This window comes from Rhynchophorus ferrugineus, unplaced genomic scaffold (assembly GCF_030347505.1).
Source record: "Rhynchophorus ferrugineus isolate W39M unplaced genomic scaffold, kcgeb_rfMv2 rfM10, whole genome shotgun sequence".
Classification (NCBI taxonomy): Eukaryota; Metazoa; Arthropoda; class Insecta; order Coleoptera; family Curculionidae; genus Rhynchophorus; species Rhynchophorus ferrugineus.
In genome coordinates this window covers 23,484,137-23,501,093 of record NW_027472589.1, presented here as the reverse complement: position 1 = coordinate 23,501,093, position 16,957 = coordinate 23,484,137, and the positions used below count along the sequence as shown (strand labels likewise).

At 34.6% G+C, this 16,957-nt stretch overlaps 1 protein-coding gene across 1 annotated transcript in view; it reads right to left on the bottom strand.

The window, feature by feature from the left end:
* Positions 1-16,736, bottom strand: part of LOC143203863 (uncharacterized) — a 137,298-nt gene extending 120,562 nt beyond the window's left edge. Inside the window, exons 1-2 of the mRNA XM_076416174.1 lie at positions 16,695-16,736; positions 16,345-16,497 (exon numbers count right to left, since the gene is read on the bottom strand). Of these exons, the coding sequence (XP_076272289.1) occupies positions 16,345-16,497; positions 16,695-16,736 (195 nt within the window). The remainder of the gene's footprint in view (positions 1-16,344; positions 16,498-16,694) is intronic.
* Positions 16,737-16,957: the final 221 nt, after the last annotated feature.

The following is a 16,957-nucleotide window of genomic DNA, read 5'->3' as shown; positions in this document are numbered from 1 at the left end:
TTGTAATCTTTTAAAAGCAATCTCTGGAAATTCTATTAAGTCCCTTCGTGGGTTATCCTGACACCACTTAAATCCTATCTTATCCAACAATGTATGAACGGATGTTCTACATCTCTCAAATAGCTGTATATCTTTTGGATCTTTGTGAATACTTTCCAGGCTAACAATTTTCTTTGACATAATTGTATTAAATTATGTTTCAATTGAAAAAACTACTTACTGTTTTATACATTTCGTATAATAATATGGGACGTTCCTAAATTCATACAAGAAGTTTATTGATAGCTGAATTTTAACGTGTGGGTTATTTTAAAAACTTACTATTGGATGTATCGAATTTGATTAGTGGCATTAACAAAAGAATATCTGACCAAAAACAAACAGCATAGAGGGACAAAGAAATAAGAATTAAAATAAAATTTAAGAACATCTGGAATAAAATATCTTTTAACAAAAAATTTAACGGACTTTAAAAAGTAAATAAGGAACTCACTAAAAATTAAAAAATTATCAAACTAAGCACACTTTCTTTACCACAAAAAAAGCGTTTTAAAGTAAAATATTTAAATAGCAGGTAATTGAAAAGTTCCCGACCTGACACATAGATGGCTAGAATTAAATCCATATGTTTTTAGTTAGCCCTATCCCTTAAAATATGCGTGTATAAATTTGACAGCTATCGGATTATTAGTTTGTGAATTAAAGCATTTGCAAGGATTAGACGTGGTGAAATAAGCACCGAAGATGGTGAACGCAGTGGTCGCGAAAAAGAGGTTGTTACCGACGAAAACATTTAAAAAATCCATAAAATAATTTTGAATGACCGTAAATTGAAACTGAATGAAATAGCAAAAACTAAAGATATCAATTGAACGTGTACATCATATCATTGACGAATATTTGGTTATAAGAATGCTCTGTGCAAAGTGGGTGCCGCGCGAGCTCAGATTTAACCAAAAACAACGACGAGTTGATAAACTCGGAGCAGTGTTTGAAGATGGTCAAGTGTAATAAACCCGAGTTTTTGCGTTGATATGTGACAATGGATGAAACATGGCTCCATCATTTCACTCCGAAGTCCAATAGACAGTCATCCGAGTGGATTGCACACGATAAACCCGCTCCAAAGCGTGGGAAAATGCAACAGTCGGCCGGCAAGGTTATGGCGTCTGTACTTTGGGATGCGCATGGAATAATTTTCATTGATTACCTCGAAAAAGGAAGGACTACCAACAGCGACTATTACATAGCGTTATTGGACCGTTTGAAGGACGAAATCGCAGAAAAACGGCCGCATTTAAAGAAACAGAAAGTGCTGTTGCACCAGTCAGTGAAAACGATGGCAAAATGGGCTTCAAATTGCTTCCTCATCCACCGTATTCTTCAGATCTGGCCCACAGCGACTATTCTCTGTTCTCCGATCTCAAAAAAATGCTCGTTGGACAGACATTTTCGTCGAACGAAGAGCTGATCGACTAAACTGAGACCTATTTTGAAGCAAAGGACAAATCGTACTACAAAAATGGTATCGAAAAGTTGGAGAGTCGCTATAATCAGTGTATGACCCTTGAAGGGAATTGCGTTGAATAAAAAAAATAATTTTACCAAAAAATGTGTTTTACTATGGTAGGCCGGGGACTTTTCAATTGACCCGTTAATAATCATCGTAATAACTAAATTAAAACAAACAAAAACCTTATTTAACCTATCTACTACACGTATTTTATATTCTACTATATACCCAAAATTTAGCATTATACCGACCTAAAGCTATTTATCTATTTACAATATTATTTTATCTACTACTAAGTTATTACTGTGAAATCTGTTCCGAGCAACGAATTAGATTTGTTTCGTTCGTAATTTAATTTTTTATATATGTCACAAAATGGTATTATTACTCTTGTATATTGGACTCGGCACCGACATCTTGTTCACTTCCCTGTAGTGTTAATAATAAAGTTTTTTAACATCATACCTTGCTATATTACAGCAATCTCTCAAATTAAATAAATTTGACAGTTAATATACAAGTTAACAGTATACTCACTTTATTAAAACATTTACTTTTGTATATTAGATAGCATTATATAACTCATTTAATTCAATTCTAATGTTCGTACCTCAATATCACGATTTGTTGAAAATACTAAAGTGATATTTCGTCTAATACTTCGAAACGTTTTGGCCTATTTGTCTAATTTAGAATTAATGTTCGGCTACAAAACAATTTTTTAAATACTACGAATCGGGATATCTGGGTCTTATCTTTATATAAACTGGTTAATGTGGTAGATGTGAATTATGAGAATACATTATATTGTAATTACGTCCGATATATTAAAATATAGTTTACATGTTATATTTTTAACCTAAATACTTTTGTCTTGTAATTGTCTAGTTTTTTTGATTGGCTTTAATAAAGAATAAACTGTTTGTGTTTGCACAAAACTTCAAAACGTAGTACTGTGTTAAAATGTAGGTAATCACATATTTATCAACGAAGAACCATTGGCAATAGAATAGAATGAGACCTGAAAAGGCTGAAAGGGCCACATCTGTCTCTTTCTCCCTTCCCCATTCCCGAAACACAATAACCTTAGGTCTAATATATATTTCCACCAACCAGGTGGAACCTAATATATATATATATATATATATATATATATATATATATATATATATATATATGACATAAATAAGTGAGAATTATACTTGGATGGTAGGTCCTTAAACGGACGGTAGGTAAAATTAATAAACAAAGGAGTAATACAGTGGTATCACAATGACAGCAACGAAGGAAACAATACCCAAACATTTTTTTTTATTACTCTTCGTGAGTCCACAATCTGCCCTATTGGCAATAAGTATTTCTTCTGTTTATATTATATATACATGGCATGTAGAAAATCACTTCATTAAGCAATCTTCTGTATAAAATATTATCTTAATTAATTAGTCTTATTCTAATGCTTATTCTAAATTCTACATATGTCCAGTAATCAGATCAGGTGGTGTTAAACGTTTTAGTCTACGCACTTCACTATCACGTCGCATATTTAGCTGATTAGCGAGTACATTGGGATGCACTGACACTCTTTCGAAGTACTTCACACAAACACGTTGGATTACACTCGTTATAGGTTCTAGAGGAATATCGCGTTGTATCACTTTATTTGAAATATAGTACGGAGCATCAACAATGGCACGCAACACCTTAGTTTGGAACCGTTGAATGATGAATATATTAGATTTGCTAGCGGTACCCCATAGTTGAATTCCATATGTCCAAATGGGCTTGAGTATAGACTCATACAGCAATACCTTGTTATCTAATGATAACTTGGATTTGCGCCCAATGAGCCAATACATTTGATATAATTTTCGTCCTAGTTGTTTCCGGTTAGAAAGTATGTGCTTCTTTCAGGTTAGGCGTCGATCTAAATGCATACCAAGATATTTAACATTCTCTGCTTGGGGGAGTTGACGATGATTGATATTTACTGGTGGACATGTTCTTCTACGCAGGGTAAACGTTATATGCGTGGATTTTAATTCATTGGCTTTAATGCGCCATGTCTTCAACCATAATTGTATTTGCTCCAGGTGGGTAAGACCCAAACATAAAAAGGTAAATATGTTCTCTGAAGAAAATAAAATACATTACTTGGATGTACAATTACAAATTAGGTGGATTGACCCTCCGGGGGATACCGTAGGTGATTCAGAAAAGAGTTCAAATTAAATAGAATAAACTGACTCGAACCTACAAACTATTGTGGCTGATTGATTAACTAATAGAACTATCGTAAGATGCCTGAAGAAACTTCAAATACAGAAAACATGAAACCAGATTACACCTCCATGAAAGCACAGATGCTTTTCAACTATTCGATAGACAAAAGATCGTCCGAAGAAGAGACTGAACTGAATCGAAGAAAGCTTGTGTAATAGAATGCTATTGTAACGGGTATAAAGTGGGGTAATAGAACTATATGAATGTTACTATTTTCTTTCGTTTTCTACATTTCAATGCTATATTCGGACTTAAATAACGTGAAAATTGCACATTTGAAAGTTACAGAACAATAATTCCACTAAAAAGGCCTTAATTTCAATATTTGGACAAATTTTTATCGCTTATTAACAATGATTGTACTATTTACAGTAGTGACCGTGTTATACATAAATTCCAATAAATTTTATATAAATTTAAACTTATCAGAAGATTCCCAACTGCCATCCTCAGGTCTTGCTTTCGTGTCCCTTACTTTCCATTGTTCAGCTTATGTACTGAGAAGTAAAAACCTTCAAAGGCAATCAAGAAACACCTCTTGGGTCCCCATATATATGACATAAATAAGTGAGAAGTATACTTGGACGGTAGGTCCTTTCATATTAATAAACAAAGGAGTAATACAGTGGTATCACAATGATAGCAACGAAGGAAACAAGAACCAAGCATAAAAAGGTAAATATGTTCCCTGAAGAAACTAAAATACATTACTTGGATGTACAATTACTAATTAGGTGGATTGACCCTCCAGGGGATACCGTAGGTGATTCAGAAAAGAGTTCCAATTAAATAGAATAAACTGACTCGAACCTACAAACTATTGTGGCTGATTGATTAACTAATAGAACTATCGTAAGATGCCTGAAGAAGCTTCACATACAGAAAACATGAAACCAGATTGCACCTCCATGAAAGCACAGATGCTTTTCAACTATTCGATAGACAAAAGATCGTCCGAAGAAGAGACTGAACTGAATATAAGAAAGCTTGTGTAATAGAATGCTATTGTAACGGGTATAAAGTGGGGTAATAGAACTATATGAATGTTACTATTTTCTTTCGTTTTCTACATTTTAATGCTATATTCGGACTTAAATAACGTGAAAATTGCACATTTGAAAGTTACAGAACAATAATTCCACTAAAAAGGCCTTAATTTCAATATTTGGACAAATTTTTATCGCTTATTAACAATGATTGTACTATTTACAGTAGTGACCGTGCTATACATACATTCCAATAAATTTTATATAAATTTAAACTTATCAGAAGATTCCCAACTGAAATCCTCAGGTCTTGCTTTCGTGTGCGTTACTTCCCATTATTTAGCTCATGTACCGAGAAGTAAAAACCTTCAAAGACAATCAAGAAACACCTCTTGGGCCCCCATATTTATGACATAAATAAGTGAAAAGTATACTAGGACGGTAGGTCCTTACAAGTGAGGATCGGTGACGCAGTCTCCTCTCGTAAACAGATTTCCGCAGTGCGTCCTTCAGAGTCAATCAAAAAACACCTTTTAGACCACAAGTATAAATTGTTTTTCTTAAATATAACATTAATTTTACGCCCGATTTTGAATTTTACCATAAGTTATGCAGTGCTCATATTTTATATACACCCATACTGAGGAATTACTTCGGTCACGTAGCTTACAATATATAATTTTGTTTATAATGAAACAATTCTTGGGCTGGGCACAGTGACATTGACAAACCCATGCGTACGATGTTTATTGATGGCCAGAATGAATCAGATTAATCGTCATTAAATCAAGAAAATTTAATTTATTTAGTCAGGTCAGTTAAGATATTCGTCAATAAATTGTTGCGGGCTTGTGAGAAAGTATTCTCGGTTTTTAACATGGTCATTCTGTTCGTGTCGAGCCAATTTTCAGACAGTGAAACAAAGGCGTCTAGGGAAGTAATTCCCTCCTCCCCTCTGACACGTTTATTTACAATTGAAAAAATTTACAAAAATGTACAGTTTTTCTAGATATTTCCATCAGTAGTTACGTATTTTGTCCATCTTTCCGAAAGCCGGTATCGAAGAATTCCTTGAGCAACTCGGACAGCCATATGCGCACGAACTGTGTTGTTGAAACTTGTGTGTTTAACCTTGCACTACCTTGTTGTCGGTGTTGAATCTTTGATCTCCGAGGACTTCTTTCAGCGGTCCAAATATGTGGTAGTTGCAAGGTGATAAATCCGTACTGTGGGGGGGGGGTTGTTCCAGTACCTTCCACCCTAATTCCGATATTGTATCTTTCTATCTATCTGAGTTCTTTAAAAGCTGATTTTCAAACTACTGCAAAAACAAGTTATGGTTCATTTCTTCATGGTAGTCACCCTTAGACTTAGAGAAACACTAATTCTGCACCAAGAATAAAACCATTTCCTGTTTCCAGCATGAAGAACTATATGTGTACAATGAATAAATGTTATGACTAACAAAACCTAACCGATAGTTATTCCAACGTTTACCTTTATGCATGAATCTTTGTTGTCTTTATACTATATTTATTATCATCTTGCCATGAGCAACCCAATGTACCATTCTGAAATATTCATGGCTCTTTTAAATATATAAATTGACGAAATTATTCCTTGATTTCTTTTTAAAATTTTATTCTTTTAAAAGCAGTCTCTGGTAATTCTATTAAATCCCTTCGTGGGCTATCTTTACACCACTCAAATCTTATCTTATCCAACAATGTATGAACGTATGTTCTATATCTCTCAAATAGCTGTATATCTTTTGGATCTTTGTGGATACTTTCCAGGCTAACAATTTTCTCTGACATAATTGTATTAAATTATGTTTTACTGTTTTATACATTTCCTATAATAATATGGGATGTTCCAAAATTCATACAAGAAGTTTTTTAATAGCTGAAATTTAGCGTGTGGGTTATTTTAAAAACTTACTATTGGATGTAGTGAATTTGATTAGTGGCATTAACAAAAGAATATCTGACCAAAAACAAACAGCATAGTGGGCCAAAGAAATAAGAATTTAAATAAAAATTAAGAATATCTGGAATAAAATACCTTTTAACAAAAAATTCGGACTTCAAAAAGTAAATAAGGAACTCACTAAAAATAAAAAAATTATTAAACTAAGATCTTTAACACAAAAAAGCGTTTTAAAATAAAATATTTAAATAACAGGTAATTGAAAAGTTCCGACCTGGCACAAAGATGGCGCTAATAGAATTAAATACATATGTTTTTAGTTAGTCCTAACCCTTAAAAGATGCGCGTATAAATTTGACAGCTGTCGGATTATTAGTTTGAGAATTATAGTATTTGCCAGGATTAGACGTGGTGAAATGAGCAGCGAAGGCGGTGAACGCAGTGGACGCCAAATAGAGGTTGTTACCGATGAAAACTTTTAAAAAATCCACAAAATGATTTTGCATGACCGTAAATTGAAATTGAATGAAATAGCAGACACTCTAAAGATATCAACTGAAAGTGTACATCATATCATTCACGAATATTTGGGTATGAGAATGCTCTGTGCAAAGTGGGTGCCGCGCGAGCTCAGATTTGACCAAAAAGAACGACGAGTTGATAAATTCGGAGCAGTGTTTGAAAATGATCAAGCGTAATAAACCCGAGTTTTTGCGTTGATACGCATTCTTTCAGTGGTGTCCAAATATGTGGTAGTTGCAGGGTGATAAATCCGGACGGTGGGGGGGGGGTTGTTCCAGTACCTCCCACCCTAATTCCGATATTGTATCGAGCGTGAGACGCGCGGAATGAGGGCGCGCGTTATCCTGCAGAAGAATCGCTGCTGGAATGCTCCTGCGTTTCGAGCGATAAGCGGGTTTCACATATGTTTTCAGAAGGTTAGAATAATATGCAGCATTAATGATACCTTGAGTGCGCAGGAAATCGACGTACAGCACTCCCTGTCGGCCCCAGAATACCGTACAGAGAACCTTACCCGAGGACCTGGTTGTCTTCGCTTTGACTGTCGCCCCTTCCTCCTTCTTACTCCATTCTTTAGACGACATCTTGTTTTTGGTAGTGTGTGTACCAATGTCTTGCCTGTAGTGAAGATTCACGTTAAAAAACCGTCCCGCTCCGCCTCGTATCCCGTCAGCATACGGTGACAAACTTTCAACCGCGTAAATTTTTGCTCGAAGTACAACAGTTTAGAAACCCATAGCGCCGTTATTTGGCGATATTGAAGATGTCCATGGATGATAGACTCTACAATACCAATACTGATGCCGAGTTCAGCCGAAATGTCTCGAACATTCATCCTACCGTCCTCCAAAATGAGTTAATCATGCGGCTCATTCTCGACGGTTTCGCGGCCATCCTTTGCCCATTTAAACACGGCAGCCCTACTCAGGCACTCACTACCGGACTGATTTCGCAAACGCAGAAAAATTTCCGTCTTTTTAACGCCTTTCCACATAATAAAAATGAATGACAATACGTTGTGCTATGGTGGTCGGCACTTACTTACTCATGGTCGTAGCACGCGCGTGAAACATGCGCTCCCGACAAACACTATGCCACACTGTTCGTAAGGGATCGAGCTATCACATACTCAAGCCACGACCTTCAAAACATACATGCGCCCCATCTACAACGTTTATCTCCATCATATTTGAACCACCCTCGTCTATAGGAATTCTGATTAATTGGTTGCATATGTTTTCTTTTTGTCATTGAGGCAACAATCCTGATTAGAAAGACGCAGCTACAGGTACCTTGAATCCAATTATTATATGCACTGAATGAACAAAATAATATTAATAAGGTGTTGAGCCACCATTTGCTTTCAAACAGATGCAATCTTTTCGCGCAATAGATTCGCAGAATGTCTGAAGACTTTCCAAAGAAATGTTGACCCATTCTTGTACCAAAACATCCGCCAATTACTTCAGTGATGTTGGAGATGGAAATCTACTCCTCACTTTTTGCTCTAAGATACCCTATAATAGTTCAATTATGTTGCGATTTGGGTATTATGCTGACCAGGGAAAACGTTTGGCTGTGTTTATGGGCATCATATTACAGAAAACACGCTGGATCTTGAAGTATGGCAGCTTAACGTTGGCCTTCATTATAAAGGGTTTTCGATGATGATTTACCACGTTATTTACCGAGTATGCTGTCGTTATCCGCGGCATTCTAAGAGACAAAATGGTTTCTCCAGCAATTTCTTAAAAATACGTGCCATAAATATTATAAATATAAGCTATTGTATTAAACCATTGGAGATATTGCATGACCCCAGCCTTATTTAACCTCTTTACCGATTTACCGAAAAAAGAGCGCAATGGCGTCGCGTTTTACGCAGACGACTCTGCTTTATTGACGACCTCCAAACGTTTACAGAAGCAGTTCGATCATGCGGTCAAGTAGGTCAAATTCTGGAGGTTGCAAATCAACCCCCTGAAAACCATCATTTAAGATCGTTAATCAACAGTTGGTTTCACTAGCGGCTCTTTCGCCAACTACTTGTGCCCAATAACGGCCCCCCGCGTGCAGGGTGCCATATCCCTAAATTTAATGCAATAGCGACCCACAAGGGTCAGCTGTGAGACGGTTTCAATTAAGTGTAAGCCCAGAGGCAGTCCTAGGGGTGTCAGTCACTAAGAAAAATATCGCTATATATATATAACAGGTCAATGTAAAGTCCCTATAGTAACAGCCTACCATAGTAAAACACATCTTTTTGCCAAAATTACTTTTTTTTATTCAACATAATTTCCTTCAAGGGTGATACACTGATTATAGTGACCCTCCAACTTTTCGATACCATTTTTGTAGTACGATTTGTTTTTTGCCTCAAAATAGGCCTCAGTTTCGGCAATCACCTCTTCATTCGACAAAATTTTTTTCCCAGCGAGCATTCTTTTGAGATCTGAGAACAAGAAATAGTCGCTGGAGGGCAGATCTAGATAATACGGTGGATAGGTGGATTTTTTGTCATCGTTTTCACTGACTTGTGACACGGTGCATTGTCTTGGTGAAGCAGCACTTTCTTTTTCTTCAAATGCGGCCATTCTTCAGGGATTTCGTCCTTCAAACGGTCCAATAACGCTATGCAATAGTCGCTGTTGATGGTCCTTCCTTTTTCTAGGTAGTCAATGAAAATTATTCCATGCGTATCCGTATTTTGGGATACGCCATAAACTTGCCGGCCGACTGTTGCGTTTTCCCAGGCTTTGGAGAGGGTTCATCGTGTGCAATCCACTCGGATGACTGTCGATTGGACTTCAGATTGAAATGATGCAGCCATGTTTCATCCATTGTCACATGTCGATGCAAAAACTCGGATTTATTACGCTTGAACACTGGTCCGAATCATCAACTCATTGTTTTTAGTCAAAATTGAGCTCGAACGGCAACCACTTTGCACAGAACTTTCTCATACCCAAATATTCGTGAATGATATGATGTACACGTTCAGTTGATATCTTTAGAGTGCCTGCCCTTTCATTCAATTACAATTTACAGTCATTCAAAATCATTTTGTGGATTTTTAAAATGTTTTCGTCGGTAACAACTTCTTTTAGGCGTCTTCGGTGCTCATTTTACCACGTCTAAAGTTAGCATACCAATGGTGGATACCCTTAATGGTTGATTTTCCTTTGGCAGTGTCCGGAAACTCGGCATCAAGCCAAGTTTTTGCTTCAACTCTATTTTTTCCCTTCAAAAAGCAATATCTTATCAACACACGAAATTCCTTTTTATCCATTTTTTCCACAATAACAAAAGTTGCTTCACTCAAAATGCTATAACTCACAAACTAATGATCCGACAGCTGTCAAATTTATACACACATCTTTTGAGGGTTAGGGCTAACTAAAAAACATATGAGTTGAAGCAAGGGTTAATCGACAACGACTAGTAATAACATATAAATAAATATTTCTTCAACTCGCGTAACGATTTAAATCAAGTAATCGTAAACAGTATTTAGCCCCTATTTCGCACTAGACAGTTGAAAAAAATGGAATATATATTTTCAATGGCTGAAACTTTAAAACTATGCACTTAAGATAATTTTTCAAACTTATTTCAGCGACTTTGGTGACGCGGCAACTAAATCGGTAGCATGTAGCGAATCGAACAATAGATGCCAGACCATGTTCAACTACCTGAGGATAGGTCCCCTTGCAAAAGTCTTTTGTACTCATATACCCAGAAATTTTAAGCAACAATGAATAATTAAATTTATTGACTTGGACGTTTGTATACGTATACAATGTATAGAAAGGTATACACGTCAGAAAATATTAAATTTGATGTAGAAGAAGACCCGATGTATAGATCAGTGATCCCCAATGAACCAAATATGAATATTAAGTACTCTTATCTCAATTAGGTTGTCAAATCTTTGTCTCAAACTTCCCTCAATATTTTCATTTTATTCTATTTCCATCAAGTTTTAACAGCAAGAGAACTCAACCGAGACCATCACCACAAACCAACTGTTATGACAAATATTATGACGATCATTGAGCTAGGAAAAATAAAGGAAAGATTGAAATTTTCTCTTTAGTATATACAGTTTCGAACCTGAGCCAAATCAGCAGCCTGCTTTTTAAAATTGGTTCAAGTTTTCGAAATACTCCAAGAAACGATTAGCGACCGATTAGGAGGAATAGGGGAAATCCAGAACTTCAGAAGATGGGTGCCACATCAATTGAATGGCAGTTAAATGGAAAATCGAAAAACCGTCTGTGAAATGCTACTTCAATGGTATGATCGGAAGATATTTCTGGAAGGAATAGTGACGGGTAATAAAGAGTTGACTTATTTGGGATACCCTAAGCGTAAAAAACATGGTTATTACTATTGTTGGGAACAATCGACTGAAATCGACTATCGACTGTTCAGTAATTGACTACTTTTTACTATCGACTATTTCAGTCGCTATTTTTGTTTCGACTGTTTTTACTAGTGACTGTTTTCAGTCGCTATTTTCGGTCCGACTGATTTTATTACTATTTACTATCGACTGTTTCAGTCGTTTACTTTCAGTTACTATTTTCGGTTCTACTAGCTCATTCGACTGATTTTTAACGTTCTGGCCTTCCGTCCTAGCCGCGACCTTGAAAGTATATATAAACTTTCACGATTTTTGTCCAAGCCTCTTGTTTGTGGAAACTGTTTTCCTAAAACCTTGAAAACTAAAATTAGGTTACAAAGGTTTCAGAAATTGCATAGATCCAAAAGATTTGAAATTTTTTTTACAGTAGCAGTTGTTAAATTTCTTTTAAAAATATTAACCGTAAAGAGGTGAATGAATAAAGTATATTAAATATTTGTAGTAAATACATTTTCTGATAGGAAAACTCTACTTTAATATTCAACAATTTATTTTGTTGGCTATTAAGAAGAACACCACAGTTTTTATTTGTTAACGATTGGACTATCATAACAGAATGTGTTCAACTTTTAAAGCCCATTGAAATAATGACCACCGAGTTATCTGGTGAAAGATATCCCAACGATGTCTTTAATTATACGTTTAATAAGAGGACTGCAACATTCTATTAAATCCAGGATTTTAACAAGTGAATGGGGAAAAAAGGATAAAATTGTGTATTAGATGTCAACAATAAAAAACTGGCAATTTTAGAAATGAATACGATATGCGGGAAATCCACATTTTTAGATCCTAGATTTAAAAAAGCAGGATTTGGTATTGCAAATAATGCTGAGGCGATACAAAAAGTTATCAAAAACAGGTATCTTCCATTCTAACTTCAAAAAATACAAATATAGTCCACGACTCGAAATTCAAGACAAAACTACTAACCAAGAATGTATTGAGATCTGGAGATATATTGATAAAAAAATGGCTGGAATGAAAGAAATAATTACTCCAAGTACTGCAGCAACTTTACAGATTTAGCAGTATTTGGAAATTCCATTTATTGGGCGTTTAGAAAACCCATTAGATTTTTGGCAAACTGATAAAATGAAACTACCTGAATTATATCAGTTACATGTAAAATATTCCTCTATACCCGCAACATCTGCCCCTGGGGACGAGTTTTTTCAAAATCTGGGCAAATAATTAATGATCGAGGAAACCGCCTCACGGGAGAAAAGTTGAATATGATAATATTCACAGTAATTTAAAAATATTTCCGTTCAAAAATAAACAAAACTTTTATTTAAAAACGGTTTATTAGTTATTGTACGATCACTTTTAGGTTCATCATGGATTAGATTTTTCAATGAGTAGGTATATGTTTACATTTTATTTAGTAGTTATTGTTTTATTTAAGTTGTACTATTTATATTTATTACGCTATGTTATTTAAAAATAACAATTAATATATTAAAACAGGATAAAACATTTGTGGTGTTATTATTCCATTCCTTTTTACACATCCACAGAACATTCATTATAAACGTAATCCTATTTCCTTTCAAATTATATTATTTATTACATGGTAATAGAATTTTTTTTCCTTTTCTTTTTTAAAGTTATCACGTGAATGAATATATATACATCTCCGTCTCGCTTATACTACCGTTCGAGAATATAAAGACATTTAAAATAAACTGCTCCAAGCGTTTATCTCCGTCCTTTCCTATCTCACAATTTATACAGACAAGAATTCGTACATCTTCGTCTGACATCACGAATGGAAACAAAAAGAGCCGAACCGTGCATTTGACTGAAAATAGTAATTAATATTTCCAGTCGCTATTTTTTTGACTATCGACTGTTTCGACTGTTTTCAGTCGATAGTTCTCAACGCTAGTTATTACCTAGCGAAGCCGTCCGATCGGCTCTAAGGCCAAATAATTTTAATCGCAAGACAATGCTCTACGTTTGGTAGAACCAGAGTGGCGTGATGTATTATGAACTCTTGAAACCTGGTGAAATAGTTAATAGTGATCGATACCGATAACAAATGATCAATTTGAAGCATGCATTGTCTCCAAAATGGACCGGAAGACACGAATAAAGTGATTTTACAGCACGAACACACAGACACACCTTACAGAGAAGCTAGAAAATGAATATTTTGAGCAAATAAATGTTTCCATTTTATGAAAAATTATGCAGTTTTTTTCGAAAAACCCCGTAATGACTTTCCGGTACACATGGTATATAAGATAACTTTGTTTTTTTTTAATTATAAAACTATATTGTTATATATAACATCATATAAAACATATGACATATTCAACTTGCATGTCTCCCTCTCTGAATATTCTAAAAACAACAATGTCCAGAATCGTAGGGCAAGCGACCGCTTCTAACAATATTAAATGACAAACTTATGTACTGTTTTAGATTATCAGTATTATGCATTCGTGCTTAGAACGCGGCTTCATTAAATTTAATTTTTTTAATTGGTACAACTGGGCCTAACGACTTTGACGAACGCGAACGTACGGTGGTCGTTTTATGTCAAGATCTATGGCGGTCGTTTGAGAATAGATCGTAGATAAACGTAATGAACCCTGCTGGGTCTTGTAAGTCGCTCCATATCAAACGATTAATTAATTCATTAATTAGTTAACTTCGGATCAATAGTTCTCTTATTTAAGTTCAATTATAACGATAATGGTTCTAAAAGTTGATACAATGGCGGTAATATTGGAGTAGCCACATCGGTCAAAATTGGGTATTGTAGTAATTATTATACGGCAAATCGCCATAAAAAGTTACGGCATTGAGCAACGTCTTTAAGTCATCAATATGTACTGTCAAAAGCTACATTATTTTGCTCAGTAAACAATCAACCTACACCAGACCGTAAATTTTTTAACGCACCCAAAAACTTCTCTCACAAATCTCAAAATATTGAATTTTACGTCAAAATTACAATTCGTACAAACTCAGCAGACAAAGGACTGAAATATACAGTGTTCAGCATTCACTGACTAGTCCCTGGAAGAGTTAAAAGTGGATCCATATTTGACGGAAGATCATATTAGATGAATATTCCAAAAATAAACAAAAACAAGATCACTAAATATCATATGTGGGAAATACCGATAAGTAGGTACACATCAGAAGTTCTGAAACTCTGTATTTGCATATAATTTTAAATATCATTAATATAGAAAACAAAAACTATTTAAATTGGACACTTTTGAAACACTTTCCAATATTAATAAATGTAATAAAATAAAATATTAAAGAGATATAAACACCATTTACTTGGAATACAAAACATGTCATAAATACCACGGACCTAAGACTTGTTGTATTCGATTGTTTAATACTATACACAAATTCGTTAAATATTAATTTTGTTATTATAGAAACTTGTTAAAATACAAAAATGAACCTAAAATAGCAAAAATTAAAAAATTGTGCCGATAATACAGTAAAACAGTAGATTGGTAACCTTTAAAAGTTCAAAGGGTTTACAAAATTTGCAAAATTATGAGTAAGAGTATGAGTAAATTCAATGTTTATCATTTCTTGGAAGTACTAGTACTGTCCTAAATATAAGCTTATAAAATGCTACTTATAAATATGCTCTATAATAACCAACATTATAATAATAAATTAATAATAAAAAAATATGTCATGAAGACACGTGACTCATGAAAACTTATTCAAGATCAATATATCTAAAATCCAAATAACTATAATTGTGTAAATGTTTAGACTAATTAAATTATGCATAGTTTTTAGGATTATAAGTACCCAAATAGTTACTATAAAATACTATAATTATCACCCAAAAAGCTGCGAAACTTTATTTAGGATCATAATATTTAAAATTCAATTAAATTATGTGATTTTATTCACCTTTAATCAAGGTTTATAAAGAAAGCCATCCTACAGAAATTGTAGGGTGACTAATGATATGAAAATATTATAAAATTTTAGACAAAAAAAGTGTAAAATCTATCACAATCTGTTATCAAAAACATTATCATTTGGAAATAGTTTGTCAATTTCTCACTAAAAATAATAGATGATTATTGTATCTAAAAATTCTCTAACTCCTATATATCTATCATATATGATCAAAAAATCAAAGAAAACCCTGTGATATAACAACATATTAAACATAACATAAAACATATGTTTGCTTTTTAAAATCTTATTAGTTGAGGTATTATTTTAATTTACTTGTAGATGAATAAAAACGTATAATATTCGTCTCACTTATTGAGGGTAACTTTATATATCACCTGTTTAAAGAAATAATAATATATTTTTAATTATCTACAAGAAAATATAATTTTCCTCCAGATATATTATGATCTAATAACCAATGATAGTTGTTTCAGAAAATATAAATAATATAAAACTGTAAAAGTTACCAAAACAACTTCTCTTCAAATCTTCAAGTTGAGTTTCACTAGATTGAATTTAAATAATTTCAATTTTAAACTAACCCAACCGCAACATTTTAAACAGAATTATGTTACTTTTCTTTCCTGTGTACTCCGTCCTAACTGTCAACGTGACATACCGTACGAGTCGCATTCCATTTGCCACGGACAGATAAACAAACAGATAAAAATGTTGATGGCTCGATCTGGCGGGACCGCGCACAAACTCAAACTCGCATGATCGCTTACCCAGTCAGGAATAAAACAACGCAGCTGGTCGTATACTGGAATCAATGGGCGCCGGGTCCGGCAAGGCAGTCGGCGTTTCCCGAAATTGATTCGGGCCACACACACCACCACGAACGTGGACGACGACCGTAGCGTCGATTGTCCGAACAGAAACTATACGATTCGAATTATGACGCTAATAACGAACCGCCTAAATAAAACTTGTTGATGGTCAAGAGCGACGAAACATGGAACGAGATTATCCACGACCGGCACGAAAGATCACGAAATCAAAACAATCGTTACGGTACGACTGTAACCGCTATGGGTTGGAACAACGTGGGTTTCAGTGACAGACGGCCGGTATGTACCCAGTTGGTATCCAACCAGTTGGGCGAGTTCGACGGCGCCATCGAACGGACGATTCCGTTATCTCGGCGAAATCATTACAGATTCCTTTATTAAAACAACGCTTCAATATAATTTACTTGTCAGTAGAAATTCTCTATCATTATTATTGATGTTTTTTTTAAATCCTGTTTCGTACAATTGAAAAATATGTTCTAATCATATAAAATAAAAAGTTTTCGAATAGTGTCTAAGGCTCCATCTGTTGTTTATCCGGTTTCTTAAA